A 19551-nucleotide genomic window follows, 5' to 3' on the forward strand; every position below is an offset into this window, starting at 1 on the left:
GTTTGTTTACTGTTAAATGGTAACTGGACTGTATTTATATAGCGCTTTTCCATCTGCATCAGACGCTCAAAGCACTTTACAACTAATGCCTCACATTCACCCGATGTGAGGGTGCTCACTACACACCGGGAGCAACTAGGGGATTAAGGACCTTGCCCAAGGGCCCTTAGTGATTTTCCGGTCAGGCTGGGATTTGAACTGAGGATCCTCTGGTTTCAAGCCCAATGCTTAACCACTAGACCATCACCTCCCCTGGATTGTTACTTTCACATGTGTTATCTCCAAGTCTATTGTCATAGCGGAGCTTGAAAGTTTCAGCTATACGACGGCCCCAGAACTGAAAAAATGTCTCGCTTTAAGGGGGTTCCCTGCAGTGGAAACCTACGCTGGGAGCTGGCGAGTCGCACAGAAAAAGCTGCACAAGATTATCCGATTTTGTGTGACCACAAAGAGTCAGAGAGAAAGTGACGGTGGACGGCTCTATTTGCGATCTCACTGGGAGACCTGTGACGTGGGTATGGTGCTTGAAATGGCTACCAGCTGTTCATGTTAGCAATGCTACCTGCTTATTGACTGAGGATGGACAAATGAAAGAAACAAGCAACACAAATGTGATGACAGCTATCAGAGGTTTACTGACTGTCATATGGAACTCGTAGAACTTGGAAGTACATACAAAGCCGTGTGAAACCAGAGCAGCACCAGACAGCAGAAAGATATTCTACATGGCTGCTGTGTGCGAACACAGAAGTAAAATCAACGGGATGTGCATCTGTTTCAGGGTATGTATTTATTAGGACTTTGTGCTTAACTAACTTTATTTAGCCATATTTGTTGTTGTTGTTTTTTTTAAAAAAAGGTTAGCACTAGCTTTCCAAATACACCGTAGGACCTTTATGGCCAGGACGGCCGTGGGATCGAACCTCGGACAGCTCGCACTAAAGACCATTCCTCTACCAGGTCAGCCAAAGGGGAATTCCCTGTTAGTCAAGCTAGCGGGAATGTCTTTTCAGTCAGGAGCCAGGACCTACATATCTCCCCACCATTTTTGACTTCCTCCAGAAGTAACAGGTGCATTTAAGTATGTTCTGTGACTACCCAACAAAGAAGACTACCTGACAACACCAATTGTGACTGTGGGACCTTTGTGGCCGGGATGGTGAGGGGATCGAACCCCAGATGGCTTGCACTAAAGATCATTCCTCTACCAGGTCAGCCAAAGGGGAATTCCCCGTTAGCCAAGCTAGCAGGAATGTCTTTTCAATCAGGAGCCAGGACCTTCATCCTGCTACAGTTACAAAGGAGTAGGTGCTGGAAATACGTTTGTTAACCTCTGAAAATTCTGGCAAAATCAAATAGTGCGTCCCCTATGGCACTATGTATAATTAATTCATTTATTGTGTAAAATATAAACATGTACAAAAAATACAATAAAAGCACACATCATTAGTCATTTAAAAAACTATCACAGTAAAACTCATACATCATAGTAAAACTTATACCTGCTAGAGATAATTTGAGGAACCATTAGGGACATGCAGTAACAGTGGACATGCAGTAACAGTGGACATGCAGTAACAGTGGACATGCAGTAACAGTGGCACGTGGAGGCTGTTTGATTCCACCTTCACTGTACTGCCCCCCCATTTTAAGTTTAGGGTGGGTTTTATTGTGGAAGGCAAAAGCCAAACCTGTGTGAGCGCGTGCGGTTTGATGACGCTGTGGAGCCGCGGGGCCACACTGCTACACGCTCAGGGACACACACACATACACGGAGCGCGCGGCAGCGTGGATGGATCACAGCTCAGAACTTCTACTACATTTTTCATTTACTTGATTGCAATTTAAAGTTCACTGGAGGACCTGCCACCTGTGTGCGGATACACACTCTTTACGCATCCCTGGAGCCACCAAAAAGTGTCGGAGGTGCGTTTTTGTGTGCGCTCCCGGATTTTTTTCTTTCTTCTATTTTTTATTTTTAAATGTCTTCTTTGTGACTTGGATTCGCCGTTGTGTTGGTGTGCGTGTGAGATTTATGCTTGTGCGTTTCTGTGTGGCACACCTGCATTTTCGTGTATGTAGGTGCGTGTTTATTTGCGCTTTCCATTCCAAGCGCACTCAGAAGTCACTGACCGGCAACAGCCACTTTAGTTAACGCGTCTATCAGCTGTCATAGATTAAGCCGCTTAGCGTGAGAGTTTATTGATCACACGTGGAAATTTCAGTGAGCCTGCACCCTCGCATGAACCAGTTTTAGAACAAAGCCTGATAAATGCTCACTTTTACGCATGAGGTGATAAACGCAGCAATGAAAAGTTATGGTTATTTACAAGCAGTTGCAGTGTGAAAGCATTCAGAAAATTCTAATCAGGTTTCGGAGAAAACCTTGTTTACTCAAATATATCAAGTAGATTGATGCTGTTTTTTTTTTAAATACACGTAAGTTTTCTGTGCATTTTGATTCCATAGTTTTAACTTAAGCTAATACTTAATGTGAGGTGTATTTGTCAATGAAACTAGTTTTATAAGTTCCCAGGGACTGCAGGTACCATATCCACAGTGATTGTAGGGCATCCAGTAACTAGCTGGCGTGATTATAACAAAATAAAGAGTTGAAGCTGTACAACAACTGACATATTTCAAGCTGAAACCTTAAGGCTGTGCATGAAGCCTGTTGTTGGGTAGTTTAAATATGGTATGGTACCGTAGCAGAGGTGGTAGTCAAGAGGTTAAATGCACTTGTTTCCAGTGTGGAAGGTTCTTGGTTCAAGGCCACCCCGACCCACTCTCCGTCAGGAAGGAAGAGCATCCAGTGTAAAACTTGTGCCAAATCAATATGCAGATCTACTGTGGTGATACTGAGTGAAACAAGGGTGATGGCAAGGGACTTTTCAATAGCAACTGTCTTAAATTTATTTCTGATAAATCTGGATCTTTACTGGTTCTGCTGTGCCCCTAATGGATTGGGGACAGTCAAGAGACAAACAACATAAACCTGATTATTAACCTATTTATTTATTTGCTATACCGATAATTTCAGTTGTTTGTACAGATGTTTGTTGCAGCCCGGTCGCTGCTGTGAGACTGGGTTGGTTTGTTGCCACCCAGCATTATTCCACCAACGGCACCACTGAAATGACTGCCAAACTCTGCCAAGGAATGGATTATTATCCAAGCCTTCCGGATTTGGTATTTTCGAGTTGAAATTTTGTGCCACTGTCCAACACAAGCTGATTTCTTTCTGTTATGTATCTCCAAGGCTTCATCTTTGCCCCCACGGTTGTTTTGATCTTGCCAACATCTCACAGACTGCGAGAGTTCAGGATGGTTGCCAAAGTCATGAAAACTCTCTTAGCAGAAAGAAGAAATCACTGCCAATCGTTTTCATCAGCCATAGTCTGAAAATAGAGATGGATCTGTAAAACAAAATACTTTCATCTTTACTACGGTTTGCATGTTGAACCCCAGATTGCTCAAACTGAATGGCCGCCAGTTAACTTCGAGTTTGATATGTAAATATCAGATGAGATCATTATGGTTAGCAGCATATGTCTTAATTATCAAAGGAAACGGAATACATTTGAGTGTACCTACCATGATGCACATTTTTCCCCCTCTGAGTAAAAGGAATGTTTTCTGTGAGAAATTTGTTCCACATATTGCAACATGGGAAAAGTACTGTTACTGTTGTGCCAGTTGCCTTCAGGTCGATAATTATTTTGACAGTAACACGGTTTTTGTTTTTTGCCTCTATACACCGCTTCAGTGCTGGAACAAAACTACCGAGAGATACTTGCTTGGTAGACTTCACACTTTAATTCAGAGGGTTAATGCTGTTTTTATGCACAGTCCATTTTCAGAATCTGTAAGTCACTAGATGAACTACATATAAAGATTAACATTAATGCAGTTCATGACTTTTTTTTAAGACATATCGGGTGACGGACACATGAACATTTCCAAGTCAGTGAATATGTGTTGGACTTCATTTACACCATGCAAATGATGTGGTACTATATGATGAATGTGTCTGGAGCAGGCAGCTTAAGGCGGAGTAGAACAGAGAAGGATTTTCTGACAAGAAAACCGATCAAATCTAAGTTTAAGTCTCCAATGTGCCTTTTGACAAACTGTAGCTGAAATTTCATATCGTCTTTTAATGAAAATCTTTACTGAACCATGAGAAACTATCAAAATTAAAGATTATTTTGCAATTACAGACAAGTTAGTATGTGGATTTAATGTTATGTTGAGATTTAGGGTCAGATTAACCTCACAGATTGTGACATTTGTATTTTTTTTTCATGTATTGCCGTTTTGATTTTCCACCCCCAAAGATTTACACTTAAAATGCCGAAAACCTTTGCACAGCATTTCCTGTTGCACTGTAACAGCTCGTGAAGCATGATATCAACCTACAGCCTTGCATTCATGCCCTTATGAAACAATACTTGCATTAATTCTGAATGTGAACAGATTGGTTTTTATGCTGACTTTAAATCATAAAAAACTATTTGTGTTGCTCAGTATAAAACAATGTATTATGTGAATAAACACTATAAAACAATGTTTCATTTAAAACTAACACAGCATTGCCTGAATTTTTTTTTCCTAGTTTCATAACTTGGCCTTCCAGAAACCTTTCATTTAAAAATTTATGTGCGCCTTAAAACATATGCTGCTTTGATCAAAAGGCTGCTTTTTCATAACATTTAGCCAAATAAATAAATAAATAAAGCCTCAGAACAGTATCCCCTTTGTTTGAAATGAATTTCACAAAGATTTTCTTGATAACCGAATATTCATTTATCAAACCTAAATATCCCATAACTTCGTAACATTCAATCATAGATGATCCAAACTATATCTTTTTGGAATATTTATGATCAGACAAATAATGTTATACTTTTCAATATGATTGGAGCATTTTTAAATTTTGACCCTGTGTAATTCTTCTTTGACCCCTACCTGGCCGCCATATTGGATTTTCACATGGCTCACACTTTTTTCCTCAAACACTGATTTATGAAGAACATTCATGCCAAATCTGATGCTTGTATCACCAAGTGAACAATTCTGGCCAAAAGTCAAACTTATCTGCTCCACTATCTAGCCAGATGCTTCATTCTCACCCAAGTTAAAAAAAAAATCTTGTTGCCTCAATTAGCGTGACCACATGCTGTTCGTTTGATCTGGATTGGTACTTTTTAGGTTGATGGGATTGCCCCTTTTGATTTAGAGTTATATCAAAACCTTGAAAATATCAGTCTGGATTCAGATCCAGAATGTCTCAGTAACTTCACGACTTTGCATAAACATTTTAAATTCAGTTAGATGAGTACATTTTGATTGAGACAAGCACTTGCACACAGACGCACAAAGGCGATTACAATTTGTTGTTTTCTGAAAAAACCTGAGTTTACCCGAGATGTAAAACCATTTCTTTCAGATTATTATTATTGAAGGATTTTGTGAATAAGCTACCATATTTATAAGTTCATGTCCTTTCTGCATTTTGATGATTCAGTTTAGATATTTTCAAAATCTTGTCTTTGTGTCCATTTGGTACAGGGATGATTTTAACATTCTCACACAAGAAATCACATTTCATTAATTTACCGTATTTTCCGGACTATAAGTCGCACCGGAGTATAAGTCGCACCAGCCACTTTATCCATTATAAAGAAAAATAAACCATAGATAAGTCGCACTGGAGTATAAGTCGCATGGACATACAGGTATGTTAACTTAACATGAAAGTTCAGATGATAATATTATGATATTATGATGATAATATCTGCACATTGTTCGAGCACCCATGTGCGGACTCGCTCCTCTAGGTTTTAGCCCGCGATTAGCTTTTTTTGTTTTTTTCATGGTGGTTAGAGTAACCTCCGCTTTCCTCCAGTCCCTCACAAGTTTCTCACTCACTCCAAACTCTCTCTCTGCTGCTCGATTACTGTTTTCGGATGCATATTTCACCAGTCGCAACTTGTAATCTGCAGAGTATGCTTTTCTTTTTGGTGGCATTTTTTTCTGGCCTTCTCCATTGTCTTGTTATCAGTAATGTTGAAATTTTAATTTTTCTATGGTAGTCAGAAGTCGCAGGAACAGTCACACAAGCCTTGAGCGCCCTCTCGTGAGATGCATTTTACCTATGGATATGTTTGCATTTTGCAGACCACATTGCGAGCCGAACCATGCAGCACCTACCTGCGCAGCTCATGACCTCCCTGTGGTGTCGAAGCCAGCTCCTTCCAAGTGCAGATGCTAATCCTCCATCGTCGCTCACCCAGTGCTCCCACACAGCTCTGAGCATCAACTCTGCTCACACTGATATTCAAAGGTTGAAGCTGTTTTGTTAGCCCTCCCGGAATAAGCACCGTGTTCGTCTGCTTCACACGCTGTTTCACAATCATTGTCTGGCTGAAGTGAGGAATACGCGTCCAATGTTCTGTTCTCTGATTGGTTATCGCGACCAGCGTGACCTATAGGACGGCTGCCATACTACAGTGCCCATGATGCATTGCATTTCCGGCCATTTTAAAACATAGAGTGACTCTGTCACGTAAAATTGTTTTATTACGGTAAATTAATTGAGAATCTACCGGTATATTTTTCATTTATAAGTCGCTCTGGAGTATAGGTCGCACCCCCTGCCAAAACATGTAAAAAAGTGCGACTTATAGTCCGGAAAATACGGTAATTTTGTGAAATGTTTGTATGCAGAGCAGATATGTTTGTGTTTTGATTGTATGCAAGTAATTCAGTGGGATAAGGAGTTGGTCTACCAACATGCAGATCTGGGTTTGAGTCCGCGACATGCTACCTGTTTGTACTTGGACAAAACACTTCATCTGCATTGTCCCAGTCCATCCAGCTGTGAATGGGTTCAGGTTTGGCTTGGGGAAGAGTTTGCATAGTGCTGATGTCCTGTCCAGGGGAGAGCTAGACTCTCACTTACCCAGGCATAAGCACCGGCCTCATAGGCCTCTTCATCTACAGTTAACTAATTAACAGATAATTAGTAACTGTACCAGAACACATTTGTAATGTGATCTTTTAAGGTACTTGTGTGACACACTGAAAAGATTTTCATAGTATAAAGCCATAATTCAGTGTTAATAGCTATTGAGTTGCCTGTAGCTATCAAATAAATTCCTAATTTGGAAAAAAAAAATCAGTCTGAAGATGATTATGTAGTTCCAAGAGCACTGAAGTGCAATACTTTTGTAAATTGAACTTTTCCAGCATTTTGTGAAATGTGAGATGACTTTTTCAGTCACATAGCATTTGGGAAGGGGGGGTGGGGGTGGGGGGTGATTACAGGTATCGGTCACAAAATATCCAGAAAACACTTTGGAAGAACCCATGTTAATGCATTCTATGTCTGTCTTATTGACTGCCAGCTTTTCTGTTTTCATCTTGTTTTCAGTCAGCAGCAGCAGCAGGAAGCCATGAAGCAGCGTCTGCTGGTATGCAACAATGCCAGACCTGAACCCTGACACTCCATGTGTGTTTTGCTGAACAACCACCGACCACGTGCACTTCTTATTGCGTAACTGTGCGAGTTCAAAGCCCTGCAGAGTGAAGGACCTTGTGCCGCTCTCCAGTATGCTCCAGCCGTTTGCCTCGGTTTGCCTGCTGGGAGGTTTTTTGGGTAAGTGACGTGAGCAGTGGTAGGCACAGATAACCAAAAAATTAACTTCGATAACAGATAATCAGATAACTGAAAAGTTAGCTTTGATAAAGATAAAACGATAAACTACCCAAAAATGTATCGGAAGTTACAGATAACCAATAACCAATAAATTCCAATATTGTCTCAGGTACATTTGCAACTATTAATAAACTGAATCTGAATTTTAATGCCACAATAGCTTCTAGTAATATTAAAAGTGACAACAGACCCAAACAATGAGACCACACTTTTGTCTTTGAACATCCTGCTCCTGCTCCTGCTGGAAGCTCTTGTTTACTACACAGCTTCCAGCACAAAGGCACCCTGAGAGCAGCCATAAAGCCCAGCTCTCTACCAATCGCAACGCTCCGGTCAGGTGGAGGTCTTAAATAAAGTCATGCTGACTTATGGTTTTGATTTATAAACAACATTAATACCGATAGAATAACTCCATTAATGTCAATTCTGTCATTTGTACAAAGTTAAAATATAACATATATCTTTTAATGTTGAATAATGCACTAATTCTGAGGTTTTGTAACAAACAGACAGATCACAAATGATTCTGGGTAAAAGTGCCTCTGCTAAACACTGATTGGTTCAGTCATTCATTATGTAAACCAACACATTAATGTGATGTGTGTCGTGTGTTGGTGTTTACAGATAAATGTGCTTTTGTAAAATATTCCATTTTTTTATTTGTAAAAACAGGCATTTTTATGGAGCCCTGGAAGTGTCATTGCAAAATGTTTTGCATGTGGAGAGAATGTGCGCTCATTTTATTAGTGCCGTGCGCACGTTTGATGATGTTGTAAAATGTGCACTCAATAGTCTTGACACATAAATGTTGGCTTTACACTGTGCGAGTTTTGGCCCTTTTTCAGATGATTTTTCATACGTGCGAAAATTTTTTGGACCGAGTTTCAGGTTAATCGTGCGTCCTGCATCGTGTAGTGTACATGGAGTAACAAGCTGCGTTCAACATCTCACGACCACCTCCTGATCGCCGATCTTATGGTCGAATGAAAATCAAACCTGTTTGATATTATTCTGGTCGGCCGTCGTGAGGGTTTCCTGCTGCTGAGGGGCTACAAGCATCCAACCGCTCGCACTGTGCATGTGCAAACACCGCAGAGCTGTCTTGTAATGTTATTTTTTTTGTTGTTGTTTTGTTTTTAAACTTAATTTGTAAAAAAAAAAAAAAGCCATTTGCAAAGCCAAAAAGTTGATTTGACAACCATCTGATATAACCGGGGTCAAAATAAATAGAACACTGCCATCTACTGGTGCCCAGACACTTAGTACTTAGGGCGAATACTGCCATAAACACTACTGGCCAGTAGATGGCAGTAAAGGCCTGAAAAACTTGCCAAAACAAAATTCCAGATAATCCGTGTCTGCTACATTTAAGATGCGTGGAATTTAACAAACGCAAATACAATAATGTCTATAAACCCAGATAATATATTCACGAGAGTTTTAGGCACTAGAGTTTAATGCTGCTGTCCGTGGAGCCTGAACATCTGAAATGCATTTGTCCTGTCATGGACATACTGAGATTAGACTATCCTACCCATAATGCACTGCTGGGCACAGCATGTGCTCACTAAAACCTTAAAATTAGCACATTACTTTAAAACTAAAACATATATCTGATATTTTCACTTTATAAAATGTCAGACATGACAGTAATTTTAAATAACTTGTCCAAAATTAGTTTGGTTAAAATTTGAACCATAAGTTAAAAATGTATGCCTCTGGATGACTTGGGTGATATTGCCAGCGTATCAGTATGGTGTTAAAGGAAATTATTATTATTTTTTTTTTGTGAGACCAGTTCTCTTTTGCCTGCAGAGGATAGAGTGGTTTCTTCTGGAAGCAGCTCTCTTCTGGAAGCAGAGGGTAGAACTATCCATCTGTTAGGAAACTTTTAACAGGTAGGTGCTCAACTGATTTTAAAAGTGTTTATCACTGTTCATCTTTGTTTACTATGTTATCAGTCTAAAAGTTATCGGACAAAAATGTATCGGAAGATAATTAGTCCAATAATGGTTTTTAAAGTTATCTAAAAAGATAATCTGATAATGAAAACATTATCTTCGATAATTATCTGTTATCAGATTATCGGAACTGTGCCCACCACTGCATGTGAGTTCATATTCCTTTGACTCCATTAAAAAAAACAAAACAAAAAACTAACCAAAAGCTGTGATAGTCATTTTGCATTGTCTCTGCTCCACTATCTGAAACATCCTGTCACTGGCTTTGCTTTAATGTATTTTGTATTTTCATTTATATACAGTGTTGTAAGTGTTTCTGTTTTGTTTTTTCTTTGAATCCTTGCCTGGTATATTTGACTGACTTTGTACCAGCAGTCAATAATTGACCGAAGATGTAAGAAACTGTAACTCAGAGTACTTGGTTCACTGACTCATATTTGGATGAGACGAGCTGTATAAAGACATCCAACACATGATGGAAACACATTTGAATGAAAGGCATCAGAGGCCTGATGTATACGCTGGTGCATGTATGACGCCATCATGAAGTCAACATAGGACTTCTGTGTGTGAGACGCCATTATGAAGTCATCATATGACTTGTGTGTGTGTGTGTGAGACGCCATTATGAAGTCATCATATGACTTGTGTGTGTGTGTGAGACGCCATTATGAAGTCATCATATGACTTGTGTGTGTGTGTGAGACGCCATTATGAAGTCATCATATGACTTGTGTGCGTGACGTCTGCTCCGTGTGATTCACTGATTGCTGTGCGTAACGGCGCAGGGCGCACTGAGGATGTACTAAAAGTATGTACTCATTGGAGCACCTAGGGGGCTATTCAGACGGGCCAACTAGTAACACATCACTCCTGAAAATGATCTTTGGCTTTTCACGTGAGGTGAATCTGCCCTACGATTGGATTTTGGAAAACCATGTGACGGTGAACCAATTCCGATTGGACACTCACATTGCGCACGTCATCACACAGCTTCTATGAGGAGTACAAAGATGGCCAATGGCACACACACACACACACACACACATGTGAAAATGCACAGGGTAGTAACATCTTGACCAAAGTAATACTGATAGGAAACAGTGGAAGCCTGAAACTTTGTGATGTCTTCGATTTTACTTAATTCATCAACATTCCCAGTGCTGTCAGTGTTTCATTAATGTTGCCATCACAATGATGTAGAGCAGGTGGCTCAGTGGAATATGGAGCTGTTACTAATATGTAGACCTGGGTTTGATTCTTGGTCATGCTACAACACCTGGCAAAAATTATGGAATCACCGGCCTCAGAGGATGTTCATTCAGTTGTTTAATTTTGTAGAAAAAAAGCAGATCACACACATGACACAAAACTAAAGTTATTTCAAATGGCAACTTTCTGGCTTTAAGAAACACTATAAGAAATCAAGAAAAAAAATTGTGGCAGTCAGTAACGGTTGCTTTTTTAGACCAAGCAGAGGGAAAAAATATGGAATCACTCAATTCTGAGGAAAAAATTATGGAATCGTGAAAAACAAAAGAACGCTCCAACACATCACTAGTATTTTGTTGCACCACCTCTGGCTTTTATAACAGCTTGCAGTCTCTGAGGCATGGACTTAATGAGTGACAAACAGTACTCTTCATCAATCTGGCTCCAACTTTCTCTGATTGCTGTTGCCAGATCAGCTTTGCAGGTTGGAGCCTTGTCATGGACCATTTTCTTCAACTTCCACCAAAGATTTTCAGTTGGATTAAGATCCGGACTATTTGCAGGTCATGACATTGACCCTATGTGTCTTTTTGCAAGGAATATTTTCACAGTTAGGGTTAGGGTTAGATGCATTATCATCTTGAAAAATGATTTCATCATCCACAAACATCCTTTCAATTGATGGGATAAGAAAAGTGTCCAAAATATCAACGTAAACTTGTGCATTTATTGATGATGCAATGACAGCCATCTCCCCAGTGCCTTTACCTGACATGCAGGACCATATCATCAATGTCTGTGGAAATTTACATGTTCTCTTCAGGCAGTCATCTTTATAAATCTCATTGGAACGGCACCAAACAAAGATTCCAGCATCATCACCTTGCCCAATGCAGATTCGAGATTCATCACTGAATATGACTTTCATCCAGTCATCCACAGTCCACGATTGCTTTTCCTTAGCCCATTGTAACCTTGTTTTTTTCAGTTTAGGTGTTAATGATGGCTTTCGTTTAGCTTTTCTGTATGTAAATCCCATTTCCTTTAGGCGGCTTCTTACAGTTCGGTCACAGACGTTGACTCCAGTTTCCTCCCATTCGTTCCTCATTTGTTTTGTTGTGCATTTTCGATTTTTGAGACATATTGCTTTAAGTTTTCTGTCTTGACGCTTTGATGTCTTCCTTGGTCTACCAGTATGTTTGCCTTTAACAACCTTCCCATGTTATTTGTATTTGGTCCAGAGTTTAGACACAGCTGACTGTGAACAACCAGCAGATCTGATTTGATGCAGATGTTAGTTTTGGGGATGAAAATTTACAGGGTGATTCCATAATTTATTCCTCAGAATTGAGTGAGTCCATATTTTTTTTCCCTCTGCTTGGTCTAAAAAAGCAACCGTTACTGACTGCCACAGTTTTTTTTTCCTGATTTCTTATAGTGTTTCTTAAAGCCAGAAAGTTGCCATTTGAAATGACTTTAGTTTTGTGTCATGTCTGTGATCTGCTTTTTTTTCTACAAAATTAAACAACTGAATGAACATCCTCCAAGGCCGGTGATTCCATAATTATTGCCAGGGGTTGTACTTGTTTGTGTCTTTGGACACGATACTTGATCTGCATTGTCTCAGTTCACCCAGATCTAAATGGGTACCAACCTTGGCGCTGCGGAATCCGGTTACTCTTATTGGACTCTCTTCTTCGTCTTCACATTGGGGGACAGCATCATTTCCACTCTAACGTCATGTCAGCAACAGTCAACAGCTACAAACAAACCGAAAAGCTCATGCTGATTAGCTTATTTAGGATGGTATCCTTCATTCCTGAGGAGCCCACGCTCATCAAGCAATGGGAAAAGCACAGTTTCATCTTCTTTTAATCTTCTGTGATGCAGTAGTCACAATTCTAAAGCATGTATTCATGGCATTTCAGTGACACCAGTAAATATCATAATTGTTGCATCATAGTGTTTAATGTGTGTTCAGTTTTGTTTGTATCCATTGTGGTGGATCTCCACAGTGATAACTGGTGCATAAGACAGTTTGCCAGAAGGCACATGGGAAACATAAGCACAGATTTGCACTGTTTATCTTGTATGAAAATTCTATTCTGTTCCACTCCACCATGAACCTGTGTTTAGTGGTGCAATAGTCAAAAACTGCACCATGCAGTTTATTGAATGGCAGCCACAGAAGTCTATAACAATGTAAAGAGGTGTCTTGGTGGCTTCCCTCACTTGTCTCCTTCTTTCACAGTCACTCAGGTTTTGAGTCTACACTCCAAACACATCATAGTTGTTTCAGAGGCAAAATTCCAAAATCATCATTGGCCAAATACATATGGACCTGACAGTACAAGAAAGCATGTTTGCGGTGTTCTATGGATTTTGACCCAAAATGCATGGAACAGTGCCATCTACTGGATGGGATTGTAAATAGTATCCAACTGTCACACAGGCGGCATTAAGTGCGCTGAATCACACTTAAACAGAATTTTCAGTTTTGCAAATGCCTTTTTTTTACAAATGAAAAATAAATGACATATTTGCAAATACACCATTATTTCTAAAAAAAAACCAGCACACACATTACAGTACTTGTGTGTTAGTTTTTTACAAATAAACAGCTGACCAGTGATGAGGCTCATTTTCCCATAATGCCTTTTGGCATCTGTGAATTTTAATGTTCAAACCTTCAGAATTAGTACATTAATTTAAAATGAAAATATATTTCTGATATTTTAACTTTGTAAAAATGATAGCGCTGATGTTAATATCAATAAATCGTCTGGAATTAGTTACATTTTTAAATCAAACCATAAGTCAAACCTGCTTTGCTTTTTATGCCCTTTGCCACACATCTGGGGCACTCTGTCTTGAATGTAAATGACTCTTCCTTACAGCAGGGGGCACAATGACAGAAGCTCTGACTCGTTGTTTGTGTTGGGTTTGTGATCACCTTTGATTCTACTTGGAAGCGTTGCCAGTGCTTAAACTCAAAATTGGCTTGTCAGTAGCTGATAGTGTACTGGAGTCAATACTAAAAATTAGTGGTTAGCTATAGCTTCGGCTAATTTTGTTTTGGGTTTATCGTTAAAAAAGCTAACTTTCAGTTAGCGGATTAGCGGTTATCAAAGCTAAATTTTTGGTTAGCTGTGCCCACCACTGATCTGTGGTGCAAATTTTGTGAGACTCTATGAAGTAGTTTTGAAGAAATCCCTCAAAGCCTATATAAAGTGAAATCTTGATCCAGAATCCGGATCACGATCCAGATGACCTCCAATATTCAGTGGAGTCTTCCATGCCTGAATATTTATCTGTGGTGCAAATTTGGTGAGAATCTGTGAAGTAGATTTGACCTTATACTTCAAAGCGTGTATAAAGTGAAATCTTGGTCCAGAATCTGGATTCGTATCTGGATCACCTCCACAATTTAATGGAGTCTTTCATGGCCTAATATGTATCTGTGGCGAAAATTTGGTGAGAATCCGTGAAGTAGTTTTGAAGTAATCCTTCAAGACTATATAAAGTGAAACTTTATCCAGAATCCGGATCCAGATCACCTCCATAATTTAATGGAGTCTTCCATGGCCTAATATGTATCTGTGTTAAAAATGTTGCCAAAATCTGTGAATTCGTTTTGATGTAATCCTTCAAAGCGTATATAAAGGGAAATCTTGATCCAGAATCTGGATTCGGATCTGGATCACCGCCAACATTTAGTTGACTCTTCCATGGCCTAATATGCGTCCGTGATGAAAATGTGGTGAGAATCCATGCAGTAGTTTTGATGTAATCCTTCAAAGCCTATATAATGTGATTCTTGATCCAGATCTGGATCTGGATTTTGGATCATCTCCAAAATTTAATGGAGTCTTCCATGGCCTAATATATATATGTGGTGAAAATTTGGTGAGAATCCGTGAAGCCGTTTTGACGTAATCCTTCAAAGATTATATAAAGTGAAACTTGATCCAGAATCCAGATCCAGATAATCTCCAAAATTTAATGGAGTCTTCCATGTCCTAGTATGTAAAGTATGTCCCTTCGGCTGCTCCCTTGTTTGCACTCGGGGTCGCCACAGCAAATCCAAGGTGGATCTGCATGTTGAATTGGCACAGGTGTTATGCCGGATGCCCTTCCTGATGCAACTCCACATTACATGGAGAAATGTGGCAGGGGTGGGATTTGAACCCGGAACCTTCTGCACTGAAACCAAGCGCATTAACCACTTGGCCACCACCCCTACTGTATCTTTGTTAAAAAAAATTTCATCAAAATCCGTGCAGTAGTTTTGATGTAATCTTGCTAACAGTAATCCTTCAAAGTGTATATAAAGTGAAACTTGATTCAGGATCGGGATCAACTCCAAAATTTAATGGGCTCTTCCTTGCCCTAATATCTGTGGTGAAAATTTCGTCAAAATTCATGCAGTAGTTTTTGATGTAATCCTGCTACCAGACAGACAGACAGACAGACAAATAAACGCAGGGGATTTTATTATGTCCTTGGCGGACGTAATTAGTATCTGACACTTCTGTTAAAGTAAAACGTATGCTTTGCAAAGATTAATTACCTGAAGTGTAAGGGCATCTTTTATGACTTTTAATACGCTAAACAACCATATATTTAGGTTGATTGACGTGGTTATAATTTGTTGCATCCCCAACATCTTGTTTGAGGGAATTTCAGTGTGGTTTGCGTTCGCACAACCAGAATAACCACACAGTCATGTGTTTACACCAAATTCTAATCAAGTACGATTGGACTTCCGGATGGTGGAGAAGCAAGCGACGGCATGATTTTTTTTTAGCTAACAGATGGTCTAGTCACCCCTGACAATTAAAATGTTAAAATGAACTTACTAATATCTCTCATAGTATGCCAGGGAGTAATAAGAGAAAGACAAGAGGAATTTGGCAAGAAACCGCGAAATAAGAAGTTTTTTCACCAAAAGAAGTGGACGGTGCTAACAAGCTAACAGCACAAGAGGCTATGGAAACTAATATTCTTGCAGAGCTGAAAGAAATGCAGACCAACTTGATAAAGGAAATCACGGATAGGACTAGACTAATAAAGACGGAGATGTCTGAATTTAGAAAAGACATGGGGAACCGGCTCGACGATATCACCGCAGACCTGAAAGACGTAACAAACAGGGTCGAGGAAGCCGAGCAGAGAGTGGCCGATGTAGAAGAGTTTAACGTGGATGTCAAGGATGTACTGAGCCACACTCTCCAATTACAAGAGGACCTCCAAACTCGATTGTCTGACCTGGAAGCCTGCTCATGCAGGAACAACGTACGTATTCACGGAATAACAGAAGGGGACAACTTGCAGAAATTCAAAGAGAACTTTATAAAGTCTGAACTGTCCCTCCCAGACGTTAGGCTGGGCACACAGTGCTGCCACTGCTCACTCGGCCCAAAACCGCCACCGAGTTCCAACCCCAGATCTATTGTGATACATTTTTTTGGAATATAACACAAAGGACTTGGTACTTTGCTTTGCGTGGAGTAAAAAAGAGATACATTTGAACGGAAGATGAGTATACTCGTATTTCGACCAAGATTATCCCAGTGATGTGCTCGCCAAACGCAAAGCATGTAATCCCATCAGGCGGCTCTTAAAGGAGAACGGGCTTTGCTTTCAGACCTTATATCCGTCTAGACTGTGGGTGTTTTATGAGAACGGCCCTATGATTTACAACAACGCACAAGACACATCTGACAATTTGAAGAAGAGGAACATGATGGAAGCAGAAGCAGAGAACCTATCGGAGCGTGCCTCCGGGTCCAAACCGGGAGCACCCCCTTGGGGAAGAGCGAGCGGGACCTCACAATGGATCCGGGAGGCGCGAGTGAAATACATCCAGGAAAAACTTGAGGGATTCAAGCGTACCAACAGCAGCACCTAATAACCTCGCTATCGAGTTCGAGAGAACGTCATTCCTCCAAAAAGTTCGGAGCTTCACATCTGACCGTAACTCTGGGAAATAACATGTTTCACCATGTGCGCTACCACGGCAGACGGAGGACATCAGGCAGCACCGTGAGGGGGCCCCCTGGGACTTCAGGGACTCTCCTCACTGTTTTAGAGGTGGACTTCAATCTCACATATGGAAGTCACATATGTTACCGGTTCTAGTATGTAATTCTTTTCTTTTGCAGACCCGTGTTTGTTTATCAGAGCATCTAGAGGTTAAAAAGTACATTGTATCTCATTTTAATGAAGGAATCAAAACAACTTTATAAGGTAATTACTCTCAATGTTAATGGTCTACATAACCCCATCAAAAGAGGTAAAGCCCTTGCTAAAATGAAACGAGAAAGACAAGACAATTTTTTTGCAAGAAACACATCTTTCTACTACTGAACATGAAACATGTGCAAAATGGGGTTTAAAACCTTGAATTATTCTTCACATACAACCCCTGGCAATAATTATGGAATCACCGGCCTCGGAGGATGTTCATTCTGTTGTTTAATTTTGTAGAAAAAAAGCAGATCACAGACATGACACAAAACTAAAGTCATTTCAAATGGCAACTTTCTGGCTTTAAGAAACACTATAAGAAATCAGGAAAAACAATTGTGGCAGTCAGTAACGGTTACGTTTTTTAGACCAAGCAGAGGGAAAAAAATATGGAATCACTCTATTCTGAGGAATACATTATGGAATCACCCTGTAAATTTTCATCCCCAAAACTAACACCTGCATCAAATCAGATCTGTTCGTTAGTCTGCATCTAAAAAGCAGTGATCACACCTTGGAGAGCTGTTGCACCAAGTGGACTGACATGAATCATGGCTCCAACACGAGAGATGTCATTTGAAACAAAGGAGAGGATTATCAAACTCTTAAGAGGGTAAATCATCACGTAATGTTGCAAAAGATGTTGGTTGTTCACAGTCAGCTGTGTCTAAACTCTGGACCAAATACAAACAACATGGGAAGGTTGTTAAAGGCAAACATACTGGTAGACCAAGGAAGACATCAAAGCGTCAAGACAGAAAACTTAAAGCAATATGTCTCAAAAATCGAAACTGCACAACAAAACAAATGAGGAACAAATGGGAGGAAACTGGAGTCAACGTCTGTGACCGAACTGTAAGAAACCACCTAAAGGAAATGGGATTTACATACAGAAAAGCTAAATGAAAGCCATCATTAACACCTAAACAGAAAAAAACAAGGTTACAATGGGCTAAGGAAAAGCAATCGTGGACTGTGGATGACTGGATGAAAGTCATATTCAGTGATGAATCTCGAATCTGCATTGGGCAAGGTGATGATGCTGGAACTTTTGTTTGGTGCCGTTCCAATGAGATTTATAAAGATGACTGCCTGAAGAGAACATGTAAATTTCCACAGTCATTGATGATATGGTCCTGCATGTCAGGTAAAGGCACTGGGGAGATGGCTGTCATTACATCATCAATAAATGCACAAGTTTACGTTGATATTTTGGACACTTTTCTTATCCCATCAGTTGAAAGGATGTTTGGTGATGATATCATTTTTCAAGATGATAATGCATCTTGCCATAGAGCGAAAACTGTGAAAACATTCCTTGCAAAAAGACACATAGGGCCAATGTCATGGCCTGCAAATAGTCCGGATCTTAATCCAATTGAAAATCTTTGGTGGAAGTTGAAGAAAATGGTCCATGACAAGGCTCCAACCTGCAAAGCTGATCTGGCAACAGCAATCAGAGAAAGTTGGAGCCAGATTGATGAAGAGTACTGTTTGTCACTCATTAAGTCCATGCCTCAGAGACTGCAAGCTGTTATAAAAGCCAGAGGTGGTGCAACAAAATACTAGTGATGTGTTGGAGCGTTCTTTTGTTTTTCATGATTCCATAATTTTTTTCCTCAGAATTGAGTGATTCCATATTTTTTTTCCTCTGCTTGGTCTAAAAAAGTAACCATTACTGACTGTCGTGATTTCTTTTAGTGTTTCTTAAAGCCAGAAAGTTGCCATTTGAAATGACTTTAGTTTTGTGTCATGTGTGTGATCTGCTTTTCCTAAGCCCATAGCTTTAGGAAGGGTGTCAGGAGGAGTGATGTCTGTCACTTTATGCAAATTATATGCAGGAATAAAATCTGTAGCTCCTCCTTGGAAGCATGTTCCAGGACACCAAAGTGTCAGAAGGTTTCATTTTGACTTCAGAAGCACAAATGATTTTTTGCAGAGGGTGCAAGTCCATTTGGGCATGAATGAGTACATGTTGTTTTTTAAGTGGTGGGATATACTGTTGCAAAAGCAATGGCCCCAAAAGTAAAAACTGAAAACCAATATCACTGAAAAGTAAACTTGTCAGCATTTATCATCATCACTGCCACTCAACACGAGCATGGTGGCCCAGAAGAAATTCATCTAGGTATCTAACTAGGAGGCTGCCAACTGTTTCAGAGCTTCAGCAGCGTTCTGTTTTGCGTGCCTTTCCTCTTCAGCTTTACTTCTGTTGGTCTCAAAGGTCTTGATGCCATCACAAACCGTTCTCCAAACCAATCTATCTGCTGGGGCTGTAACCCAGTCAGCAATCTTGAAGTCTTTAAAACTTCTTTCCAGGACATGGACTTGTACCTCTTCTTAGGAGCGCCAACACAATGTGATCCAGTAGAAAGTTGACAGAAGAGATGTTGTTTTGGAAGACGTTGC

General features: G+C 40.0%; 1 protein-coding gene across 2 annotated transcripts in view; it reads left to right on the plus strand.

Moving 5' to 3' along the window:
• The first annotated feature begins 1697 nt into the window (after positions 1-1697).
• The window catches only part of il34 (interleukin 34), a 137581-nt gene continuing 119727 nt past the window's right edge, over positions 1698-19551 (plus strand). Inside the window, exons 1-2 of one of the 2 annotated variants that reach the window (XM_034176961.1) lie at positions 1698-1926; positions 7436-7660. In XM_034176961.1, the coding sequence (XP_034032852.1) occupies positions 7615-7660 (46 nt within the window). In that variant the 5' untranslated portion in view covers positions 1698-1926; positions 7436-7614. The remainder of the gene's footprint in view (positions 1927-7435; positions 7661-19551) is intronic. The other variant, XM_034176962.1, reaches the window with a different exon arrangement.

Source organism: Thalassophryne amazonica, chromosome 8 (genome assembly GCF_902500255.1).
Source record: "Thalassophryne amazonica chromosome 8, fThaAma1.1, whole genome shotgun sequence".
In the NCBI taxonomy this organism is placed as follows: Eukaryota; Metazoa; Chordata; class Actinopteri; order Batrachoidiformes; family Batrachoididae; genus Thalassophryne; species Thalassophryne amazonica.